The 24,192-nt window shown below is 35.4% G+C and overlaps 3 protein-coding genes across 12 annotated transcripts; all 3 read right to left on the bottom strand.

Annotated features, from left to right (window-relative positions):
• Positions 1-5,412: 5,412 nt before the first annotated feature.
• On the bottom strand, positions 5,413-6,033 carry LOC130715083 (uncharacterized). The gene has a single exon (XM_057565097.1). The coding sequence runs from the start codon at positions 6,031-6,033 to the stop codon at positions 5,413-5,415; it is 621 nt and encodes a 206-aa protein (XP_057421080.1).
• A 7,964-nt stretch (positions 6,034-13,997) lies between these two features.
• LOC130732334 (ethylene-responsive transcription factor 2-like) lies at positions 13,998-14,911 on the bottom strand. The gene has a single exon (XM_057584404.1). The coding sequence runs from the start codon at positions 14,846-14,848 to the stop codon at positions 14,216-14,218; it is 633 nt and encodes a 210-aa protein (XP_057440387.1). The 5' UTR covers positions 14,849-14,911; the 3' UTR covers positions 13,998-14,215.
• A 5,769-nt stretch (positions 14,912-20,680) lies between these two features.
• Positions 20,681-23,855, bottom strand: LOC130728452 (rop guanine nucleotide exchange factor 12-like). 10 transcript variants are annotated; one of them, XM_057579938.1, is made up of 9 exons: positions 23,233-23,855; positions 22,893-23,047; positions 22,606-22,760; positions 22,440-22,514; positions 22,082-22,348; positions 21,541-21,989; positions 21,365-21,442; positions 21,186-21,257; positions 20,681-20,968 (listed from the first exon to the last, which is right to left on the bottom strand). In XM_057579938.1, the coding sequence occupies exons 2-6, from the start codon at positions 23,005-23,007 to the stop codon at positions 21,942-21,944; spliced, it is 660 nt and encodes a 219-aa protein (XP_057435921.1). In that variant the 5' UTR covers positions 23,008-23,047; positions 23,233-23,855; the 3' UTR covers positions 20,681-20,968; positions 21,186-21,257; positions 21,365-21,442; positions 21,541-21,941. The 10 variants fall into 10 exon arrangements, with proteins under 10 accessions (XP_057435921.1, XP_057435919.1, XP_057435917.1 ...); XM_057579936.1 differs by having other exon boundaries at positions 21,186-21,442; positions 21,541-21,750; positions 21,877-21,989; XM_057579934.1 differs by having other exon boundaries at positions 21,186-21,442; positions 21,541-21,715; positions 21,877-21,989.
• Between the last annotated feature and the right edge of the window lie 337 nt (positions 23,856-24,192).

Below are 24,192 nucleotides of genomic sequence, written 5' to 3'. Positions count from 1 at the left end.
GTACAAAAAAAATATATATATAAAAGACTAGTTATACTTGTGATTCTCATGGTTCAAAATGTCAAATATCAAGAGTAGAAGAGGAAAATTGGATCACGTACTGATATTATTATATGAAAACTCACTATTATCGACGATCAAATGTAATCAATAGTGAAACGTTACAAACAAGTTACTAAAGGCAACATAACCGCCAATAATCATTTCATCGATAAGAGTTACAAAAAATATTTTAGAAAGTCTTTGATAACTTAGGCTAAGTTACTAACCGCCTAGGCCGTTAGTAAATGTGAGATATTTACCTAGACATCCTTCTAATTTTTCCTGCACTTCTTTCAGCTATGAATAAAAATGTCACATTCATAGAAGTAAGTCTCACCTTTTAATCTATTATGTATTCGAGACAACACTCAAATTCCAATTTATCTAAGTTCCATATATATGTATCCGATCCGAACCACCACCAAACAAATATTTATTTTTACCACTGAGATTCCATCGAGTGCCTAATTAGGATGGGACAACTGGGTCGCTACCTCCATCACAACCGCATCATAGGAGGTAAGAAAAGCCAAGAGGTCCAACATATTGTAGAACACCCATTAGAGTTAGAGGTTAAGGAGGGAATCAAAGGTCAATATCCCCTCAAGGTCAATGCAAAACAGCAAAAGGCAACATAAGGAAGAGGGAGATAAACAACAACAAACCCATGCTCAAGGGGGGAGCAGAGAAGGGAATGGTCTCTGAATTAACCACATAGGGAAAGAACACCAAGTCGTCCATGTAGTCTTCAATGAGATGATCCTTAGAAGATTCAAAGGGGGAGTTTTTGCCAACGCTAAAAGAAGGTTACTAAAAAAAGTGATGTATGTCTCGTCAAACAAGACAATTTGACTCAAGAACAAAGACTCCTCCAATGTGACAATCCTCTCAGCAACGATGCACACATAAAATGCATGATTTATGCCTTGTTTTTACTATAGTTTTATATATAATTTTTTGCACTTTCTCGTCAAAATTCATGTGTTTTCAGTATATTTACAAAATGTGGGTAAAAATAGAGAAAAGGGAAATACAATGGAAAAGCAGGCAAAATTTGTTAGAAATTTGGGTATGATAATCCTGGATAACTTCGAAGAATCGTGTTCGTACATTTTCCGAACAAAGTATTTCGACCCTATTCTTGCCTGGGTTCACGAAATCCTTGTTGGGATAACTCTTGAAGAACAATCTGCTTCAGGCAAATGAGAACAAATCAGGAATGTAGAGAGAAATATCAGTTTTTGTTTTCTGTATATAAAACTGAGGCCAATCTGCTTCAGCCAGGGGATCCGCCCCTTGGAACCCCGCAATCTAATCGCGGTCAATTACACGTTGGCTCAACAAGTGTGCACTCCGCACTACCCTAACTCGTTTCCGAGCTTAACGCATAATCGCATCGGCCTACAATAAATCACATTACTACTAAAATCCATTGATGATACTAAAATCACCAACAAATCCCCCCCATTTTAGTGTAATCCTTGATCTACTCAGTATATATATAATAATATATACAAGTGTATAACACACAGATATAACAATCAAACAAATGCATAAATGAAAATGTCTTGCGATTGAATTTTCATCTTAGTACAAATACACATTCCAAATACTCGAGAATCGAGGTGTCATAACGATTGAACCCGTCAACCCATTTGAATATCTGAAGATATCGTACACATATGTTTCTATAACACTCTACTATTCATACTTGACACTTTACAAGCCATGTGTCCTTATCCATTAATAAGCATATAGGAAGCCAAGTCCAAGCTTCTTGAAGCGGCAAAACTTCATGCTCACATAGGTGATCCTTTTAATCTTGCACCTGCATTTGTAATTTTTCAAAGAACCATTAAGAAGATATACTTCAACCTAGCCATCACTTGCAGGTCTGAGCACATACCTTGGGAAGATAAATACAAATGCTCCAATCTCTAACTATGATCTTTCCACATTGAATTCTGCTTCTAACGTTGTATTAGAAGGGAATTGGGTATACCATAGTTAGTAGATTTAGATGGACTTTAATCCCATCCCAATTACGGACTTCTTCACTAAGTCTCTAGCTAACCCCTTCGTCAAGTGATCAGCTAAGTTTTGTTGCGACCGAACAAACTCAATGGATATCACCCCATTCATGATTAAATCCCTAATCATACTATGTCTAACACCCAAGTGTCTAGACTTTCCATTGTATATTTGACTATAAGCTTTAGCCAATGTAGCAGCACTATCACAACGGATAGAAATTGGTGATATCGGTTTAGGCCATATTGGAATCTCATATACCAAGTTTCTTAGCCATTCCGCTTCTTTACCAGCAGCAGCTAATGCTACAAACTCAGATTCCATTGTAGAACAAGTTATACATGTTTGCTTTTTGGAAGCCCATGAGATGGCACCTCCCCCAAGCAAAAACACCCATCCACTTGTAGAGGATGAATCTTCAACATTATTTATCCAACTAGCATCCGAATAACCCTCTAACACCGAAGGAAATCCCACATATGACAATCCATAATTCATAGTACCCTTCAAGTACTTGAATACCCTAGTTATCGCATGCCAATGATGTCTACTAGGATTACTAGTAAATCTGCTCAACTTTCCAACCGCATAGGCAATATCCGGTCTAGTGCTAATCATAGCATACATCAAAGAACCTATAACTCTTGAATATTCGAGCTGATCCACAGGTTTACCTGTTGGCATAAGTTTTTCACCCGGATCCATGGGAGTACTAACCAGAGAACAACTTTCATGATTAAACTTCTTGAGTATTTTCTCAATGTAATGAGATTGCGTAATTACAATCCCCTTATTCTCCCGTTTAATCTTAATACCAAGAATAACGTCCGCTTCTCCCATATCCTTCATGGAGAACTTTGATGACAAAAAATTCTTCGTCTTATCAACTTGATTTTGGTCGGTGCCAAAGATCAACATGTCATCAACATATAGACAAATGATAACTCCTTTACCAGATGTATCAAATTTGCTATATACACATTTGTCAGCTTGGTTCAGAATGAAACCACTAGACAAAACAACCTCATCAAACTTTTGATGCCACTGCTTCGGAGCTTGTTTTAGCCCATACAACGACTTAACTAGCTTACACACCTTATGCTCATTACCAGGCATTACAAATCCTTCAGGTTGCTTCATATACACTTCTTCTTCCAAATCACCATTCAGGAATGCAGTTTTGACATCCATTTGATGAATCACTAGATTGTGAATAGCCGCTAAAGCAATCAACAATCTAATAGTAGTGATACGAGCAACTGGAGCATAGGTATCAAAGTAATCAATCCCTTCCTTTTGTCTAAAGCCTTGGATAACCAATCTAGCTTTAAACTTATCAATTGTACCATCGACTTTCATATTCCTTTTGAAGATCCATTTGCAACCCAATGGTTTGCAACCTGGTGGTAAATCAGATAATACCCAAGTATTATTTTCCATGATAGAACCAACCTCTTCATCAATTGCTTCTTTCCAAAAAGCAGAATCTCGAGATTTCACAGCTTCATCATACGTTCTTGGATCCTCCTCTATACTATAGCAATAATAGTATTGATTTTCAATCTGATCCTTTGATCCTTCAACTAGATATAATTGAAAATCAGACCCATAAGATTTAGGTTTTCTAGCTCTTTTGCTTTTAGGAGGTTCGAATGTCTCACTTAGTATATCATTTGAATGATCATCCTTTAGATATTCATCCGAATTTGGTATAGAGTGTTTTTGTCTAGATATAGAAGAGAAACAATTCTCATCAAATATGGCATCTCTCGATTCTATAATCGTGTTAATAGAAATCGAGTCATTAGGTTCTATAACATAAAACCTATAAGCCTTGGAATGCTCAGCATATCCAACAAAGATGCAAGCTACACCCTTTTCACCCAAAATTTTCCTTTTAGGGGTCGGGAGTCTAACCACGGCCCTGCAACCCCAAACACGTAGAAATGTTAAATTGGGTCGTTTCCTATACCAAAGTTCATATGGGGTAGTCTTGTTCCTTTTATTAGGAACCCTATTTAACAAATAGCAAGCCGTTAACATGGCTTCTCCCCAAAACCCTTCACTCAAACAAGAGTAAGATAACATGGCATTCACCATTACTTTAAGAACTCTATTTTTCCTTTCAGCCACACCATTTTGTTGAGGTGTATAAGGTGCCGTAGTCTCATGAATGATTCCTACGGATTGGAAAAATACAGGATCATAATATTCACCACCTCTATCCGTACGTAATGTTTTAATCAACACATTCTGTTGCAGTTCAACTTCAGTTTTATAAATTTTGAATTTATCTAAGGCTTCGTCCTTAGCATGCAACAAATAAACGTAGCAGAATCTGGATGCATCATCTATGAAAGTGACAAGATACTTTTTATGCCCTAATGATGGAGTAGCATGCAAATCACATAAATCACTATGTATTGTTATACTTTTAAAAGGTTGCCTAGTGATCTTTGTTAACATGCAAGTTTTAAACTTTTCTACATTTCCATCAAAACCAGGAATTAAATCATCTTTAGACATTTCAAGCATTCTTTTATAATGTACATGTCCTAGACGAGCATGCCATAAAGATGATTTATTAACATTCGAAATGGACATAAATACAGAACCAGAATCATTAGGAACTACATTCAAATTCATCATGAACATACCATTATTATAATATCCAAATCCTACAAACACACCAGACTTCGATAAAACATATTTATCGGATTCATACACTTGCTTGTATCCAAGCTTATTCAATACAGGACCAGAAATTAAGTTCTTACGTAGTTTAGGAACATATAAAACATTAAACAAAGTAATAGTCTTTCCATAACTGAATTCTAACACCACGCTTCCTTTGCCTTCAACAGAGTGATGATCTCACATGTAGAGGACAGATCCATCTTCCACTGGAACAAAAGTCTTGAACCAGAAACGATCCTTGCAAACATGTGTTGTGGCGCCAGAATCAATCCACCACGCGATAGGATCATCCTGCACATAAAATGCTTCAGAAATTAGTGAAACCGAATGTTTAATAAAACTATTCAAATCAAAAATTGATTTCTGACCTTGGTTTTGGGTTTGGTCATTAGACCCTTTTCCCGAACCACTTGCAGTCGCGTTGTCGTGCTTTTTGCCTGAACGACAATCCCCCTTGAAGTGGCCTGTTTTTCCACACTTCCAACATTCTAGTTTCGGTTTCTTGTTAGAACCGAAACTGCCTTTGTTGTTCTTGAAAGCACGCTTCTTTCCTTTGTTTCTATTGTTATCGTTCTTACCACCCTCTTCGATCATATTAACCGAGGGTCCAGCAACTTCTTTTCCTTTTCCCTTGTCACCCTTCTACGCCCTTAGAGATTCTTCTATGCGCAAGTGACTTCCAAGTTGAATCAAAGACAAGTCGTCTTTTCCATGCTTCAAATTGTATTTGAAATCCTTCCACGAAGGAGGCAACTTGTCTATGATACTTGAGACAGATATTGTTTCATCCATCTTCAATCCGTGTTGTGTGAACTGTCCAAGGATTCGGAGGAGTTCATTGAATTGTTCCATGACAGACCTTGATTCAACCATCTTGTAACCGTTGAAATCGGTGACAAGAAACTTTTTACTAGATGAGTCCTCTGCCATGTACTTGAATTCGAGACAATCCCACAATTTCTTTGCAGATTCCACGTTTTGATAAACATCAAATAAGGGATCAGACATACTGTTAAGAATGTGCCCTCTGCATATGTAGTCGTCGTTCTCCCACTTTGATCTGCGCCTTATATTTTCAACCGTGTCATCCTCCAGAAGTTCTGGAATTGGTGTAGACAGGACATACACCACCTTCAACGCTGTCAACATGAAATGCATCTTCTTCTGCCAACGCCTGAAGTCTTGTCCTTGAAACTTGTCCAATTTTCCGAAATTAGTAGTCATCTCCTTGACGGTGCTTCCTCCAGTACTTCCTCCAGCCATGATTATCAGTAAATACTTTGTTCGTTTGTTAGAAATTTGGGTATGATAATCCTGGATAACTTCGAAGAATCGTGTTCGTACACTTTTCGAACAAAGTATTTCGACCCTATTCTTGCCTGGGTTCACGAAATCCTTGTTAGGATAATTCTTGAAGAACAATCTGCTTCAGGCAAATGAGAACAGATCAGGAATGTAGAGAGAAATATCGGTTTTTGTTTTCTGTATATAAATTTGAGGCCAAATGACTCCTTATAAAGGAGTTTGTTTCAAAAACCGAAAAACGGTTAATAAAACAGCGGGACCCCAGCCAGGGGCTCCGCCCCTTGGAACTCCGCAATCTAATCGCGGTCAATTACACGTTGGCTCAACAAGTGTGCACTCCGCACTACCCTAACTCGTTTCCGAGCTTAACGCATAATCGCATCGGCCTACAATAAATCACATTACTACTAAAATCCATTGATGATACTAAAATCACCAACAAAATTGAGCATAAAATGAAAGATTAACGTGTTGATGAAGAAACACGATTGTGGTGTCCAAAAGACACAGTCGAGCTCATCATGATTAAAGATCCAAAATTATATTGTTTCATACTATACTCAAGCTTTGTCCGTGGCTGAAGATTAATAATACCATGATCGTGCCTCCCTAGTGGCATGACAGTGCCATCCTGGGCAGCTAGAGCCTCGTGTTAACCTAATTGTTTCCATTTAAGAGAAGGTGTGGGCATAAAAGAGGAGATAACATTCTTGCAGAAGAAAGACGTTTAAGAAAAGTAAGTGTGCAGAACAAGCTCTAGGGAAGAAGAAAAAAGAGAGGCTAAAGTAGTGAAGTCTATTCTCTATTTTTGTAATATGATAGGTACTAGGAATTACATGATGTATGCTTTATTATTTATGAGTAGCTAAATCTCATATCTCGATATTGCAATATGGAATATGATTTGAACCACCTCACTTTTTACCACCTCATTTTGTATATATGTTATTTTCAATTCAACTCATATAATTGTGTTTTTTCTTTACATGCTTAATTCAATACGATGGTAATCGGATAGTTTACTCATGCCAAGAGAATTATCCTACGAAAAAAGTAAAGAGGATTGGGTATAGGGAATCAGTCTTGGTGCGCTCTTGACAGAGGTTTATTAGGATTAGTTTTTGTATGCTTTCGTCTTGCCTAGGATTTAGTGGTGATATATCAACTTCTCCGGTTTACCTAAGAAATCAAGGCCTCATGACGATTACTTGTAGGCAGTATAGTAGTATCCTTAGATAAGTGGTTTAGGTATAGAACTTGGTGGTTTATTAAACACATGAGAGTATGGTTGATACGTAGTGTTTACGGTGATTTTTAGTAAACAAATATCCTCTTAGTTCGACTAAAGGGAAGTTTAAAATCGGGGCCCTTTTTGGGAAAACGTCTTGTCAAAGTATTGTGTGTGAGTTGATATTCTTCGACGAAGATGAACGATTCAAAAGGAACTGGACTTTATTAAACACAGGTTAATTACATGAAGATCATAACGTAACACAGTAAAGAGAAATCCACAAGAGAAGTGAATCTCGACAGGGAAACAAACAAGTAAAACAACAGGCTTAAATGCAAGAAAAATAAACAGTTGGTCCTGCAACGTACTCCTCCATCATCACGTCTTGCTCTTTGAGTCTCATTGATGCGGACATGAGAGCCTTTTAGTGAATTTTTCAGAGTTGAGTTGGAACCCCTTTTCTGATGATGCTTCTCCTATTTATAGTGTTCTCTCTTCCTCCACGTTCTTAGCGGTTGTTCTTCAGTGTACGCGGGCTTCGTGGGTTTGAATTTTGGCGCCTTGCCCCACGTTCAGCCGGAGGTTTTGAGCACGTGATTTTAATCGTCTAATTGCAACGTGGGCGGTCTTGAGTCGTGGGTAACCGTCGCCATTAGTGGCATCGTGGGTACACGCACGTGCTGATAACTACCCATCACTCGGTAACTGCTTCCTTCGCTGAGTTTGTCGAATTTTTCCTTACTCCCTTGACTTTGGGGAATGTTACCTGACTAGTCTCAGGCCTCACCATGGTCCCGTCTGTCGAGAAACCATCTTTCCGGCACCGGTGTCGAGAATCGTAGCGTTAATAATCTTAGTTCAACACGTAGATAATTAACATAATATGTACAAAACCATGGGTAGATGATCCAACGGTTTTCAATGTGGAGGCTTTTCTTATTCTGATTTTATATCTTTCTATTTGTCTTACTTGTTTGCAGGTTCACAACACTACCACTTTCAATACATTTTTTCCAACATGTCGATTTCATTCCGATATGGCAAATTCTGTGCTATCCATAAATTTTTTTGGGTGTGATACCCACATTAAATTATTTAATAAATTATTACTATGTTGTTCAACTTAAATTTTACATTTTCAAATTTTATTTTACTTTTGAATTAATTTCATTCTAAAAAATTTATTTTTTAATGAAAAATAGACGAGTACTGAAGACGAACGATGATGGTGGCGATGCGCGTCAAATTACCATATTTAACAGAAGAATAAAGGTTAAAAAAACACAACAAACAAAATTCATGTATCTGAGAATGAAATACTACATTACTATGATATAATAAAGTCGAATTTTTAACGAATATATAAGTTTTTACAACTAATTTAACTCATTTTGGGTACCACGTTTTGAATTGAGTCAGGTATCACAACAAGCACCTTCTCATTTGCCTTCCAAAGTGTTTGGTTGCACTATTTTTATGGATACACCCTTTACGTCTATGCATGTCTAAACTTGATCTAAGGGCAGTAAAATGCATTTTCATTGGTTACTTTCCGAAACAAAAGTGTTATAAACTTTTAATCCTAGCACAAGTAAGTTTTGTGTTAGCGTGGACGATACATTCATGGAACATCAACCATGCTTAGTATAGTGAGGTTGGCTGGTAGTTTTTGCTTACTCTCCCTCGTGCTGATTTTAGTTAAGTGTTGGGTTGGCTGTTCTGTTTTTTTTTCCTGTATCTTCTTGCTGTAGTTTTTTCCTCTTTCTTTAGTGTAGAATCTTGTCTTTTGGATTGAAGTACTCCTAGTGCTTCTTCTAATTCAATATTAGCTTACCCAAAAAAAAAAATGGAACATCAACCATTTTTTGAAAAAAAAAATCCCTTCAAGGGAAAAAGTGAATGAAGATAATATTTTCATCAAATGTCTAACCCTGTTTTGCAAATTTAAGTTATGAATTCAATTGATTAGACAACAAACGAGCATGAGGAAACGAGCATTGAAAATGATAAGGGGGAAACAACCTTATTCCAGAATTAGGTGAAGCCCAAACAGGGAAAGAAATACCACATCCAAAAGAGGAGCTTCAAGTTTATACTCAGAAATATTCGAAAAGGATCAAATACCAGTTACGTTCATCATCTATACATCAAACCAATCATAAATTGAAAAAGGAAGACAAGCAGAAATACCACAAGTAATTCTAGGCAACACTGAAACTTATATTTGTTATATTGATTTGCTCATATTTGTCGAGAAAAGAACCATACCGTGCACAAAAAATTCTAATAAAAAAAAACCAACACAAACCATATAACTTCCAACTTCCAAGTATATTTCATACTGAAACGCTTTCCAAATCACCAAGCATCTACCTATAAAATTGCAAATATCTTAGGATATTCAGACTAAAAACTACTATATGGTTTGAAAAAATATTTCAGAGCATGGTTTTAACTGTTTGGAACCATGGTAAAAGGACTTGGTTAATTATAACCCAAGGTAAGTTTATCACAGGTTATTCTATAAACATTCAACAAATAATAATCTTGTTGTCTTAAATTTATATGTTTGATGACATTATTTGGACAGGTGATGATAATATAGCTTTGAGCTCAAAAGTTTGAAAGAGAAACTTGCCAAAATTAAATTTGAAATCAAGGAACTTGGCCATTGAAATACTTCATTGGAATTGAATTTGCAAGATATAAGGAAGACATTTTTATGAGCTAGTAAGGTATATTCTTTTGCCAAATTAAGAACTAGTCCAGGAGTTTGTTCGAGAAATCTCCAAAGTTTAGCGTTGGTTGGATGGGAGGTTTGTGAGAGAGAGTTGGGGAAGAGTTTACATTTCATACAATCATTTGGGGTTTGAAGGTCGCCGAGTGTTCTTCTGGATAAGTGAATTAATCGTACATTTTAAATTGGATATTCTTATATATTCAGCAATTAACTCAGCTAGAGCATCGTCGGAGAAGGGTTGTGAATCCTCCTGTAACACCTATGAGGTGGGGATTTTGGTTTTTTCTCTTTCTAAAGAAATCGAGTCCAGTTGAAGTTTTAGCGCTTTCTTTTTCTCCTTCAATTAGTTCATCGTGGCTTGTAAAACATTCAGAGTCTCATGGTCTCAGGTTACGACCATAACTAAGGTACTTGTGGGGTCTTTAGGTAAGTGGTCAGTAACTTTTTACACGACCACCACGATGGGCGTCAAATGTTCTCTCCAAATTTTAAAACATAAACCGAACATGCATGTAGGGTCCTCAACCTCAGCTCCAAAATTAATATTAAGTAGAGATGATTATTCTTTTCTTTTCTTTTTGGTACATTGGAAAGATAAATTGCACCCGCCAGGAGTCGATCCCTGGACCTCCCCCTACCCAACTCATATGTTCTCCAGCACCCGCCAGGTGGCGGGTCGATCATTCTTTTCAGATAGGCCTTCTCTTAAAAGTTTTTTATCTTCTTAGTTTTAGCTAATTATTATGTCTTCTTAAGTGGGACATTGTTAGGAATAATAGCTAAATTAATAACTATTTTCACATACATATGGTTCCAGCTTGTCAAAATCTTAAGAATACACCCTAGCTATCTTCAATCCTCCTTTCCTTTTTTGGAATCAAATAATTAAAAGATGCATTACACCCCTTTTACTATCGTTTCATTTTTCTGAGACTTCCATATAATCATGCAAATAACAACTTTTAACTCCTTCCATATTGTGGGTTCTCCTCTTGTTAATTTTTTTTTTTGAAAGGTCCTCTTGTTAAAATGAAAAATTAAGCGATATAAATTAAATGAATGTGCAAAACTCTTTACACTGCGGTACATATAATTTAAATCAAAAATTATATATCCTGAATTTTTCCATCAATTATTGTATGTCTTTAGCGAAATTAAGAAGTATTAGATCCAACTTACCTGATACAGCAAAACTTAGCATTGCATTAATCCCCTCAATAACAAAAGGAATCAAATCTCATTATGCAGATTTTGCTGCGCATGGCTCTCATAATTTATTGGAATAAAGACGCTGAGCCCATCTAGAAGAATTCAATCTTCAATATAATATTGGAAGGGTTATTTTCACATGCTTCTATTTTATTATTGTTCTGAATTTGATAATGATATTAATCATATTATATATATACTTTCCAACAGCACTTTTGTTTTTATACTTTTCTTTAAAGGGAATCAATTTCAAATTATGGAGAGTTTATTTATGTCATTAGTTGAGTAATCTACGCGTATCCGATCAGATGTATGTATGAATCTATGATGGTTTAAGCATCACGAATCTCAGGCTTTGGAAACAGAACACCCTGGTTGCATGATGAATACACGTGGAAGCATAAAACTATTATATAAATAATATTTTAACAGCTCTACGTTATTATTGATCAACCCACCCCCACTTTGTTTAATTCAAAGTTATCCGACAACAACAAAAACTTATAATTAATATAGCCAATTTTTTATTGTATATTTATCTCTTCTAATGGTTGAGTTGTATCTTTATTTTATTATTCTTTGATAGACAATATATAATAAATTGTTTAGGGTAGAATTAAAAACAATATCTGATCTAATTAATCATTATTGATAGTAAAATATTCTTCAAAATAGCCTAAATTTTTTAGAAAAACATCAAGCGAAATGGATTGGGTATATCAACACTTTTATAAGAAAAAGGTACATGTATACATATGCATTGTTAGTGTAAAATAATTTTTGTACTGACAATTAATCACAACATGCCACATAGGTAAAATAATAACTTTTACCAAAATTTTAATTAAAACAAGAATATATTTATTGATGTGACGAAATTTAATTAGGTGACTGTGTGAAACATGTTTATATTGACGGTGCACACACATTAAATTCTCGGGGTGGTTTTTTTTAGTTTTTACACATGTATTACTAAAAGTTATGCACACCCTTAGGAAGCAAACTGCTTTAGCTAATGGGTCAGCTATATTGTTGGGATGTAGTAGGAAAATTGCCCTTTGAGGGCTCTAACGGGCTCATTGTAAAATACTGTAAATTCTTTATTACTTGAGGAGGATTAATAGGACTGGTTTTGGGTTCCTCTGATTAAGGATGGTGCTCTATGACTGGGTGAAATGGCTATTATTCGAAGGCTGCCTCTACTTTATGCAGGCGGCGGGAAATTGGCACTGTGTTGGAAAGTCACTTAACTTTGCTGTGTGCCTTTAATGCACCCTGTCATTTATAGTCCCCTGTATCTTCTTTTCTCCCCTTTATGTCATCTTTGCTTCTTTCTTCTTGTCTCGGTTAGAAGTCTCACATTGGCTAGAGATAGAGCATAGATAGCCTTTATAAGGGTAGTGCAAACCTCAACTCTTGAGCTAGCTTTTGGGTTGAGTATAGACCTCCTAATTTCTAATATGGTATCAGAGCCTATCCTAGATCCATTTGTTGTTTGTTGTGGAGACTTCCCATATTCGGGGCACCCGTTGTTGTTGATCCCACGTTCCAGGTTGTTCAGTCCTGGACGTGAGGGGGTGTGTTAGAAGTCTCACATTGGCTAGAGATAGAGCATAGATAGTCTTTATAAGGGTAGTGCAAACCTCAACTCTTGAGCTAGCTTTTGGGTTGAGTTAGGCCTACCCAATTTCTAATAGTCCCCTCTCTGTATTTCTTCTCTTGTTTCATTTCATTGTAATAGGGTGACACCCCTTGTGCCCTTTAATACTATCATTGCTTATCTAAAAGAAAACTTGAGAGGATGTTTTTATGATATTTCATCCAATAACTAGTTTTTCGGGAAAAATTTTACATATATTTTTTATTCTTATATATTTTTTTTATATCACACATTATTAATTATATTTTTTATTTTTCTCTGTCTATTCATATATATCGCTCTCATGTGGGCCGGGTATGGGCAGAATGCGTGTAAATTCATCATTATTTTTTATTGAAATGAATTTCAAAAGAACAAAGTTCAAAGCAATATTTTTTACTAACTTCCAAACAAACAAAAAGTAAAATAAAAGGATTCGTATATCATGAATATCAACTTCGATGTAGTTCTAGATCTCCTCGTTCCACTAGGCACTAACATCAGGTTTATATGTAGCCTTTGTGAAAGGCACGCAATTAAGATATGTAGTTAGTGCACCAATACATGGCATGTAATTAATTATCGGGTCTAACTTGTAATAATGGTTAGTAAAACTTATATTACTCCAACTTATCCAAAAAAAAAACTTATCATCAAAATTTGTATTTTTGCCACTTACCAAAAAAAATCATTGAAGTTTGTAGCTAAATCTGATATTTCCAACTTGATATCCATTTCTTCCATCAAAATCTTTAAAACTCTTCAATGCGTTTAGGATAAGGTTTATTCATTTATGCACATAGGAATAGGAATGCAGATAGGAAATAACTTTTCACATAAAGTGACGGTTAAATTTCATGTTTTGGATTAAAATCTTGGCTTTGCCTAATGTCTAACACATGCCCTGGTGTACCAGTACACTTCTTGCAATTAATACTCTTGGCATCAATTTGATAATAGTATATGGGAGTATATTTACATTCATCATCCGAACATTTTATGTAAGAATGGATTATGGATATATGGTCTTTGGATCAAGTTTGAACCACGAGAAAAAAAAATTACACCCTAAATGTCCTATTTTTCAACTAATAACACATCAGTAGTCAGTACTCAGATACAAATGTTCTAGCCATTCGAAAAATTACAACATTGTCATAGTTTTATTTATGCTTGGACATTTCATAGCAAACATGATCCACTCAGCCAGGGTCATGCAAAAATCATTTCAAGCTTATGAGGAACTAAGTTCATCACTCACAGCAAAAACCTACAGCCTCATGAGGAACTGCACAAACAAAAAAAACTAAAAAAAAAAAAACTAAAAAACACTACAATCACTCAACTCGTTCACCCATTGTTCAACAACATTTTCCTGCGAGGCCATTTCAAATGCCTTGACTTGACCTCTATTCTTGGCTAACTTATTTAGCAGATCAACCATGGTCCTTCTCTTCTTTGACCCTTGTGACTCACAACTATCCTCCGATAAAGGTGACACCGGTGGAGAAAGCTCTGTTGGCTCTGGTGAGCACCGCTTCACAACCACCTCCCTCACCGGCTCAGAAGAGCAGATGAGGTGGGGGAAGTTCAGCTTGGCCTTCCGGCCACGCATCTTGAAAGCAGCTTTATCGTAAGCTATAGCTGCTTCCTCCTCAGTCACATAAGTTCCAAGCCAAACCCTAGCACCGTTCTTCTTTGGATCTCTGGTCTCTGCCGCAAACTTACCCCACGGCCTGCGCCTCACGCCTCTGTAGTGCCTCCATGCCGGAGGCGCGTTAGGCTCACGCTCTGCCGCATCGGGCTTGTCGAAAGAGAGCGCATTTGGATCAGAACTAGGGCTTTCAATAGCTTGAGGTGAGGTCATAGGGCTTGAATCGTTGTCAAGAAAGAGGTATTGTTGAATATGTTCTAGAGATGCAAACTGATCTGAATCCATGGTGGTGGATGACATGTTTTGGTTGCAAAAAGTTGATGATGGGGTTTCTCTTTTGGAATTATGAGATTTGATGTTTGTACAAAGCAAAGAGGCATGTATTTATATAGTCGTTCTATTCGAAAATTGACCTGATACAACGTGGTATACGTTATTGCCTTGGTATATTATTTTAAGGTTCTTGCTACGAAGGTTCAATGGATTTTAGGCATATGATAGATAATAGATAATTGTCTTCACGTGTTTTTGTTCGACAAAATAATGGCAAAACCATGTTATTGTGATATTTTTAATCTCTTATTTGCTGGAGGCCCGGAGATTTTTTTTTTAAACTAGGGAAGTATATATATTATACATTAAAATATTTATCATAGATGAAAGTAGCATATAATTATCTGTCAAAAAAAAAGTAGCATATAATTAATATATGAGCCAATTATTATTTTACGGGTAGTGAATTTGCGAGGGTTACAATAATAATATTTCACTTAATTTAATATTTAACTAGTGTTTTTTACCCGCGCGTTGCACGGGAAATATGTCTATTGTATTTGATACATTAATTAATACTTTGATTATTAAAAATATATTAAATAACGAATGAAATAGAAAAGTCAGAATTGATGAGTAAAGTGGACATAAAGACTTCTCTCTAAGCCCGATTGAGACTAAGAGGAACTCGTTTCACATTCTTCGTAAATATGAAGACGATAACACAAATCATAGATATAAGGAATTATCAACATATTAATCTTAAAAAAAATTAATGTGATAGTAGCACAAATCATGATTGTGTAAGATAGATCATAAAATATAACATTATTGTGTTTATTCCAACTAAGTAGGGATGACAATGGGTAGGTACTATAGTACCATCTCCATACCCGCGTTTTTAAAAATTACATGTATCCGTCTTCATACTCACGTGGGTAGCAACTCGAAGCTCTCCACCTTTAGACAATTCAATGTCTTTACAGGAAGCTATCTATCTTTGCCAAAATCTAAATCTATGGATGACAATGGGTCTCAAAATCATAGGGTACCCGCAAAAAATACCCACTATGGGTAGGGTAAAAAACCGCTAAATTGGTATGAGGTTGAGTATAGATAATTACCCGCAAAAAATAGAGGGTATGGGTGCGGGTATGGGCACTATAGTACCCAACCGGCTCATATCCGCACACACATGTTATTATTATTATTATTATTATTATTATTATTATTATTATTATTATTATTATTTGGGAATATATTAACAAATTAACTTAAGCTATAGCTTTCAAACTCACTCTTTTTAAAAAAAAGTTTGGGATGTATTAATTAATACTCTAAAAATAAATAATAAATAAATAAAGATAAAATCAAGAAATAAGCCACCTAAATCATAATCAAATCTAAAATTTAAAAATGTATTTTTTTACTCTAAAAATAAATCAAAAATAAATTAAGATAAAATCAAGAAATAAACAACATAAATCCTAATCAAATCTAAAATTTTAAAATGTATTTTTTTATGAGAATTAATCTGAGAATGACACGTGTTATTTTTTTTTTCCAATTAGTAAATATTCTGCACCCTAGAAGATTTTATTTTCCTCAATCCTTTTGCTTTTGATTAAGAAGAGAAAAGCAGGAATCCTTGAAGCATATGACATCTTACAATTAGTTGAAGAACAAAATCAATTCATGAAGATGATTGAAACAGAAACCCAAAATGAAGTCTTGAAGAACAAAATACCCTCCGTCACCAATTTGAAAGGACTGTGGTGAAAGAATTGTATTTAGTGTATTTGTGAATCTTGGGGTGGAACCCCTGTGAAACAAAAAATCAAAGGAACATTTCAGTCAATAGAAACAAAAAATGGTGTATTGCCCCATATGTGCGCACCCCAGCAAATTATCTATATATGTGAGGAAAAAACAAAATAATTCTCCCACCCAAAATAATTGTGGTTACTTCACCAATAAACTTATACTAACAATCAATTTAAATTGAACTTAAGGAAATATATAGAGTAAAGTAAGATAAGTCACCCAATTGGCATACTAAAACATGAGTTTGAGGAAAACATGAACCAACCTTAAGAATGGGCTAAACATACTCATGAAGATTAAATGTGAGGTCTTCATATGCTTTCATCAATTTGACTAACATGTGCATCATTAAAAAAAAAATTAGTAAGTTGTGCATCATTCACATACAGTGCAAATAGTATGCTTATACACACAGCTCAAACATAATGAATAAAAACGTGCAAAATTTGAGAAATGAATATAAATTCAGGCTATCCTAAGTTTCTTAAATTTCTATAAATTATACCAAAATCTGGTTTAGAATGACTTCACACGCATGAATTTCTACAAACTATACTAAAATCTGGTTTAAAAAAATACAAAAGCGGAAGAAGAACAATAGAAAAAACATTACATCAGAATCAAAACATTACATCTTCAACAATGATTCGTTAAAGGGTCTATGCAAAAATTTGTAAACTTTTGGATCAAAACACACTAAATATGTGAAATTTAAGAATCCAGGATTGAATTACGAACAAAGGATAAACTGAAATGACACAAACCATCAATCACAACATGATAAACTCTTCTTCACGTAACATCATCTTACGGCATACCTATGTCCTGATCGCGACATGTGGCAGAGGTAGAAATAACAGCTATCAAATCTCTGCGTGTCCATGGTAGCTTTGTGGACCCTCAGCACCAAATCAACTCCCTTTTCTTAGAATTAGCATTAAATAAATAATAAGATAAATTAAGATAAAATCAAGAAATAAACAACCTAAATCCTAATCAAATCTAAACTTTAAAAAGGTACTAAATAAAGATAGATAAAAACTACCAAAATCTAGCAAATTACAATAAAAAACTCATAAAATCCTGAATTAAATAAAAATATGAAAATTCAATAAAAATACCATAAAAATTCATTTATACTCTAAATGTAACTCAAAAATAAAATAAAATATTTCATGAAATTAAAATTAAATAAATAATAAATAAGGATAGATAAAAACTATCAAAATCTAGCAAATCACAATAAAAACTCATAAAATCCTGCATTAATTAAAAATCCAAAAATTCAATAAAAATTAATTATTATACTCTATAAATAAATGTAAAATAAAATAAAATATTTCCTAGAAGTAAAATTAAGAAATAAACAACCTAAATTCTAATCAAATCTAAAATTTAAAAAGGTACTAAATAAAGATAGATAAAAACTACCAAGTCTAACAAATCACAATAAAAACTCATAAAATCCTGAATTAATTAAAAATCCGAAAATTTAAAAAATTTAATTAATCTACTCTAAAAGTAAATCTAAAATAAAATAAAGTATTTTCTGGATTTAAAATAAATAATAAGATAAATTAAAATAAAATTAAGAAATAAACAACCTAAATCCCAATCAAATATAATATTAAAAATGGTATTAAATAAAGATAGATAAAAGCTAACAAAATCTAGCAAATCACAAAAAAACTCATAAAATCCCGAATTAATAAAAAATTCGAAAATTCAATAAAAATTTATCAATATATTCTAAAAATAAATTTAAAATAAATTAAAAGACCAAATCTTATCTTTTAAAATAATATCAATCAATTATTTTAGAATATATAAAATTAAAACATATATCAATTGAAGATTATATCTTCTAAAATAATATCAATTAATTAGGTTAGAATATATAAAATTAAAACATATATCAATTGAAAATTATATCCTCTAACAAATTGACACGTGGAATAATTTTTATGAGAATTAATCTGGTGCTGACACGTCACTAAGAATTAATCTGGTGCTGACACGTCACAATGAAAGTTCTTCTTTTCTAATATATATTGATTGATATTGATATTGATATTGATGATATTGATATTGATTACTTTTTTAAAACATAAAATTGCAGATAACTATTTTTATTTTTTTAAATATCTTTAGTACTATGCGTGCATAACTCCCATATATAAAGGAGAGGGATGAGTGGTGGTTCTGTTTTCACTGGCGTCGGTACTATCAATATCGTTGGCTCCACAACAGTTGTTGAGGACTCTGGCTTCGTTGTGTGCCCGAAGTCAAGGCGTCCACGTCCTCGAGAATAGCGTACAAGGGTAGAGGCCAATGCAGTGACCTCCGTTAAGGCACACAATAATTGATCAGCACTCTAGCAGCGTTCGTCCGAACCTCGATCACCCAACCAGTATAAGTCATGCGTCAGAAGGAGTGGTCTGCCTCCCAAACCATAACCAACGGATCTCCCTCGTCAAGGAGACTATACCTAGTATTGTCAGAGAATTGAACCTCGCTCCAAGGAATGCTTGAGTTACATCCTCAAAGAAGGAATACAATGATCAACTTCTTAAAAGGGTTTTTCATAGGATCTTTTAACATTATAGCTATAAATTTTGAAAGACTTTCTCAATGGTTAACGTTAAAATATTTTTGATTATGCGAACATTTAAAAGGTTGTTTTGGGTGCAGTATTGATTTATTCACACCTTATTATTTTTTCACTTTATTTTCATTCAATTTTGTGTCTTTCTCTTGATCTCCTTTCATATCATATCTCATGCATGTTTTCTCTTCTTATCTCTCTTCTCTCTCCATCTATTTTCACCTCTAAAAGAGGTATGAACAAAACATTTTTATTTTAGCGGTTATAAATATTTGGGCTTTGTCAGGTTTTGTTAGGGGGTGAAAAGATGTAGAGATTGAACACTGCAATATGAGAAAGAGAGCAGATAAATTTGCAAAGGATTTTTCACTTATCATTGTTGTATTTTGTTATTTTATTTGGCTTTATAATTTAAAGTTCATTTTTCTACAATTATGCGTTATGGCGAATTAGTTAGAAGAGTTTATTGTATTTTGGGGAATTATCAAATCTTGAGCGAATAAACCCTTAAGGACGGGACACGCCCCAAGTTATTATAATTTATATTGTAATTTTGGTTTCAGAAGCTAATTTGAAAAGGCTGCTGGAGATTTAGAAGAGTTTATATTGTAATTTTGTTATCAAATTAGCTTTTTCCCCACCAGAATGATGAAAGGCTGCTCTGCTAGGGTTTCCTCAACCCGAGCAGCCACTGTGGCGGCTAGAGGCGGGTTGACGACGGTTGGTGGCGGTTCGACGGCGGCTAGTGGCGGTTCGACGGCAACTGGAGGCGATTCAGAGGCGGATGGTGACGAGTTAGAAGAAGCAAAGTCATAAGAGATTTGGGGAAGTCCGATCTTGACCTTGGATGATGACGGAGAGGAGACGGAATCAGAGAAATTAGAGTTCCAGAGAGGCGGCGCGTCCCAGTGTTTCAGAGGACCAAGATGCAACGATTTAACCCTCTTCGTTGACGGCATTGAAGAGGCAATCGGATATCACCATATCCGGGGCCTCTTAACTTTCTCTGTTTCACTACACCAGAAAATGGCGGTTAAAAAAGGCCTTTTACAGCGGTTTTCAGCGGTCCAGAACCACTGTAGATCTCGCCACTGTAAAAGACTTAACAACGGTTCGAACCGCTGTAAAAGATTCCTTAATTACAGCGGTTCCTATACTTAAACCGCTGTAAATACATACGTACAATAGCGGTTACTCCAGAATAACCGTTGTACTTGAGCAATCTTTTACAGCGGTTTCCTAACACCAACCGCTGTAATTGAGTCCTCCATTTTTATTTTTTTTGGTTGCCCATGAATGGTACCTATTCAACCAAAAGATCATCATTTACTAAACACAGCATATTGAAACTTCTGCATATCAAAACCAATATATATATATATAATGACTACCAGCTATATCACAAGGCAAAAGGTACTTAGCAGCTACAATATCACAAAGATTACCTTGTACTTACAGATTAAAATGACTAGAGTTTACAATGTAAAGGCAAAAAAAAATAAAAAACAGAGACACGTGAGTAATTTGTCAGGGCAACAGTTCTGCAAACAATGTCTTTCTACTACAAAAGCACTACAATTTTCATGTATCTAAGGTACACTACTACAGAAAACCTCATATGAAGCCAACTCTAACTCGACACTGTTTCAGAGCTAACATGTTTTGAAGCATAATCCAAAGGTGCACCACCATCTATAGCATCCTCCATTTTCCATATCCTAGAAGAAAATCAAAGGAATTTGACAATTTTAGCATGCAGATAGTTGTAATTCTCAACTATCTAGTACAAAGAAAGTAACAAATATTAAAGTCCAATCCTAGCATGTAGTTCTTTTCAGCTTCCATTAAACATTACTGCAAATCATGGTTGAAGGGATTCACCAATGAAATGCAAATGAGCAACAAATTGTTTCACATATCCAATTACTAACTTACCTTCTCAAATGGCACTAGCTCAAGCTCATAATTACAGTGGAGTTAGGAGGAACCACTAGCTAACCTTCCCAACTAGTTTCATTGCAAAGATAAAAATGAGGTTGAAAAAAAATCAGAAGTTGTACACTATCTCCATTAACAAATGAAAAATCATCATTCAAGGTGTAATGAGAAATCACATTTCACAACAGCTCCCTCATTTGGACACTCAAATCCTTCCCTTTCCTCCACAAAAGTTCATGCTGAAGTGATTTTATCTGAAACACAAGTAACCATAAAGTTTACAAAACAAATGCTTGTTCAAAAACAAGTAACTAGACATGCTGCAAAGTGTAAAGGAATGAACTCAACTAACCCTTTTCCTCCCCAAGTTAAGCTCCTGGAAAATTAACCACAAACACAACCACTATCAATATCATCACACCCAATTCATCATGTACAATTCTGCAGTTGCAGCTTCTTGATATTGGCTCGTAGCTTCGGCACCTCCGCTCCATTCATTTCAATTATTTTGTTGTTCAATTTTTACTCTGAATCAAGGAAAATAAAAAACAAGTCGTGAGGCCTTTGAGACTCAAACAAATGAGTACAAGCCCAGGCAAGCAGGAAAGGGAGTGAGGGACGTTAGAACAAATCACATTTAGCATTCTAAATAAATAAGAATATTTGATTAGAAGAGAAAGGGAAACACCTTCATGAGAGTTTGAAGAAGGCAGGTGCTAGAACAACAGAAGACAAATATGTAGTTTGTAGAAACTAAACACTGCTTGGCAACACACAACTCTGCTGTATATAAACAGAGTTCTGAAATTTGAAACATGTCAAAATGTGATATAATGTGAAAATATATGAAATCAAGAAAACTTCTGTGTAGATACTAGTTCTTTTTTACTTACTTTGGGTAGGGGGTCAATATAGCTTTCAGGGATCTCCATCTCCAATAGAGTTTGTGCATTTATGGCCATCGCTGCTTTAAGTACTTGATTCATAAAATCTTTTTGATACTGCAGAAACCTTCTCACCGCATCAGATAAACCCTCTACAAGAACCTTAGGTGTAGGTAACCACCACTTGTCATCATTTTTTCTCTTTGAACTATCTTTATCTGCATCTTTTGATACATAGTAGAACTCATTCTGGTCTCTGAAGTTATCTAGACAATCCTGCTCATCATCAACAATTTGTTTTAAGAGCTAACAACCAATTGAGACATATCTATAGAAAAATAATGATCATTTTGGTTAGTGATCTTACAATAAGCATGTTGTCAAGCTTTCTTAAGGCAGGGATATTCATATGGAGATCCGTTTGTTGTCGCGTAGTCTTAATCTATTCATTCAAAGATGATGATCAATCATATAGCAACTATCATAGGGACAATAAGGAACATTAGAAAAGTAGGGTGAGTGAGGAGGGTTACCTCCATGCTGGATCCATCTTTTGATTTTTGTTGAGTATGAACCATCTCAACAACATAATCTGTCACTGATAGAAGCCAATCGATTTCCTTTCTCCATCTGGCTTTCCTCTCGGGAAGCATCAGCTCTAGGCACTTTTGTTCACAAAAAACAGCAACTGGATTCTCAGCAAGAAAACAATGAGAAACTGACAAGAGCTATTTGAAACATTTCTTCTATCAAGAGCTCATGAAAATGGAAGTAACATCATAATGTTTATCCATCATGATTCAAGCAGAAATCAACATACCAGCAAGGTTTGGGAATGCATTTGACAGTGCCAGAGATGATGAAACACCCTTTCCTCCACTAGACATATCCTCCCCCAATAGCAATTTAACAAATCTCTCCTTCATCTGTTCCATTTCTGAATTGCTGAAGCTTAGTTATATTTATAGACACGAACTGCAAACACCAATTAAAGACTAAACCCAAAACTCATACTTCTCTATGCAATCTTACGGTTCAGTATTTCAAACATTAATAGTGAGGTAAGTAGTGCACGCTAAAATGACAAAACTGCAGATAAACATATAAAGAAACAAAACATGTAAGTGTAAGATATAGAGATAGAGCAAGAAGATGCATACCTAAAATGACTCAACAATCGATGAAGGATGGTAACGACACGGCAGAGAGAGCGTGACGGAGAACCCTAGCGACGAAGAACGACTAACAAAGAACAACGACTTGCACAGAAATGAATTCGGTGGTTTCCGTGGAGGCTTTGCCCTGTCGAAGCCTAAATCAACTATTTGGGGCAGAACAAAAAAGTAATCCTTCTTCCTCCCTTGATGAACCCTTCAGCAGCTGCTGGAAGAGGGCGGCGATTTCTGTTTCGTTCTTCTCTCACTTCTCCGTCAACATGCGTTCCACTGCCGCTTGCTCAGCCGCAATTGCGGCATCCTCCTTTCTCCATGAAGCTTCCTTTGCAGCTCGCTCCGTCTCAGAATTCTTCGCTGGTGGGAGAGAGGGACAGGTCGATGAAGAGTGGGAGGGAAGGACAGGGAAACGAGAGAGGGACGAGAACAGATCGGAGCTTCGACGGCAGGTCGATGGAGTGTGGAGAGTGGGATAGAGCGTGGGAGGGAGAGCGGCGCAGCAGGGGACGGTGGCGGCACGATGGGCTGCAGCGGTTGGGAGAAGGAGCACAGCGGTTGAGAGATTGAGGTAGCAGATCGAGACGTAGTGGAACAAAAATAAGGGTTTTGGGTTAAGTGAGTGTTCTGCAATCTTACCAAACCAATAAATAAATAACACTAAATCGAACACAATACATAAATCTAACGTAAGTAATTTTGAAATAGCTTAAGGTATCTGGGTTCGAATCTCTTGTGGAACAATTTTTAAATCTATAATTAATTTTTCACTAAATCTTTATAGCGGTTTGATCATAAACGCTATAAATAGTGGAACAAAACATAACCGCTGTTAATAGTAATGGCATTTACAGTGGTTCATATATCGACCTCTGTAAAAGCCTATAATCCGCTCCGTGTTTCCGTCTTTACAGCGGCTACAAAAATTAACCGCTGTTAATAGTAATGGAT

Source organism: Lotus japonicus, chromosome 1, assembly GCF_012489685.1.
Source record: "Lotus japonicus ecotype B-129 chromosome 1, LjGifu_v1.2".
Classification (NCBI taxonomy): domain Eukaryota; kingdom Viridiplantae; phylum Streptophyta; class Magnoliopsida; order Fabales; family Fabaceae; genus Lotus; species Lotus japonicus.
This window is presented reverse-complemented; position numbering and strand designations above follow the sequence as displayed.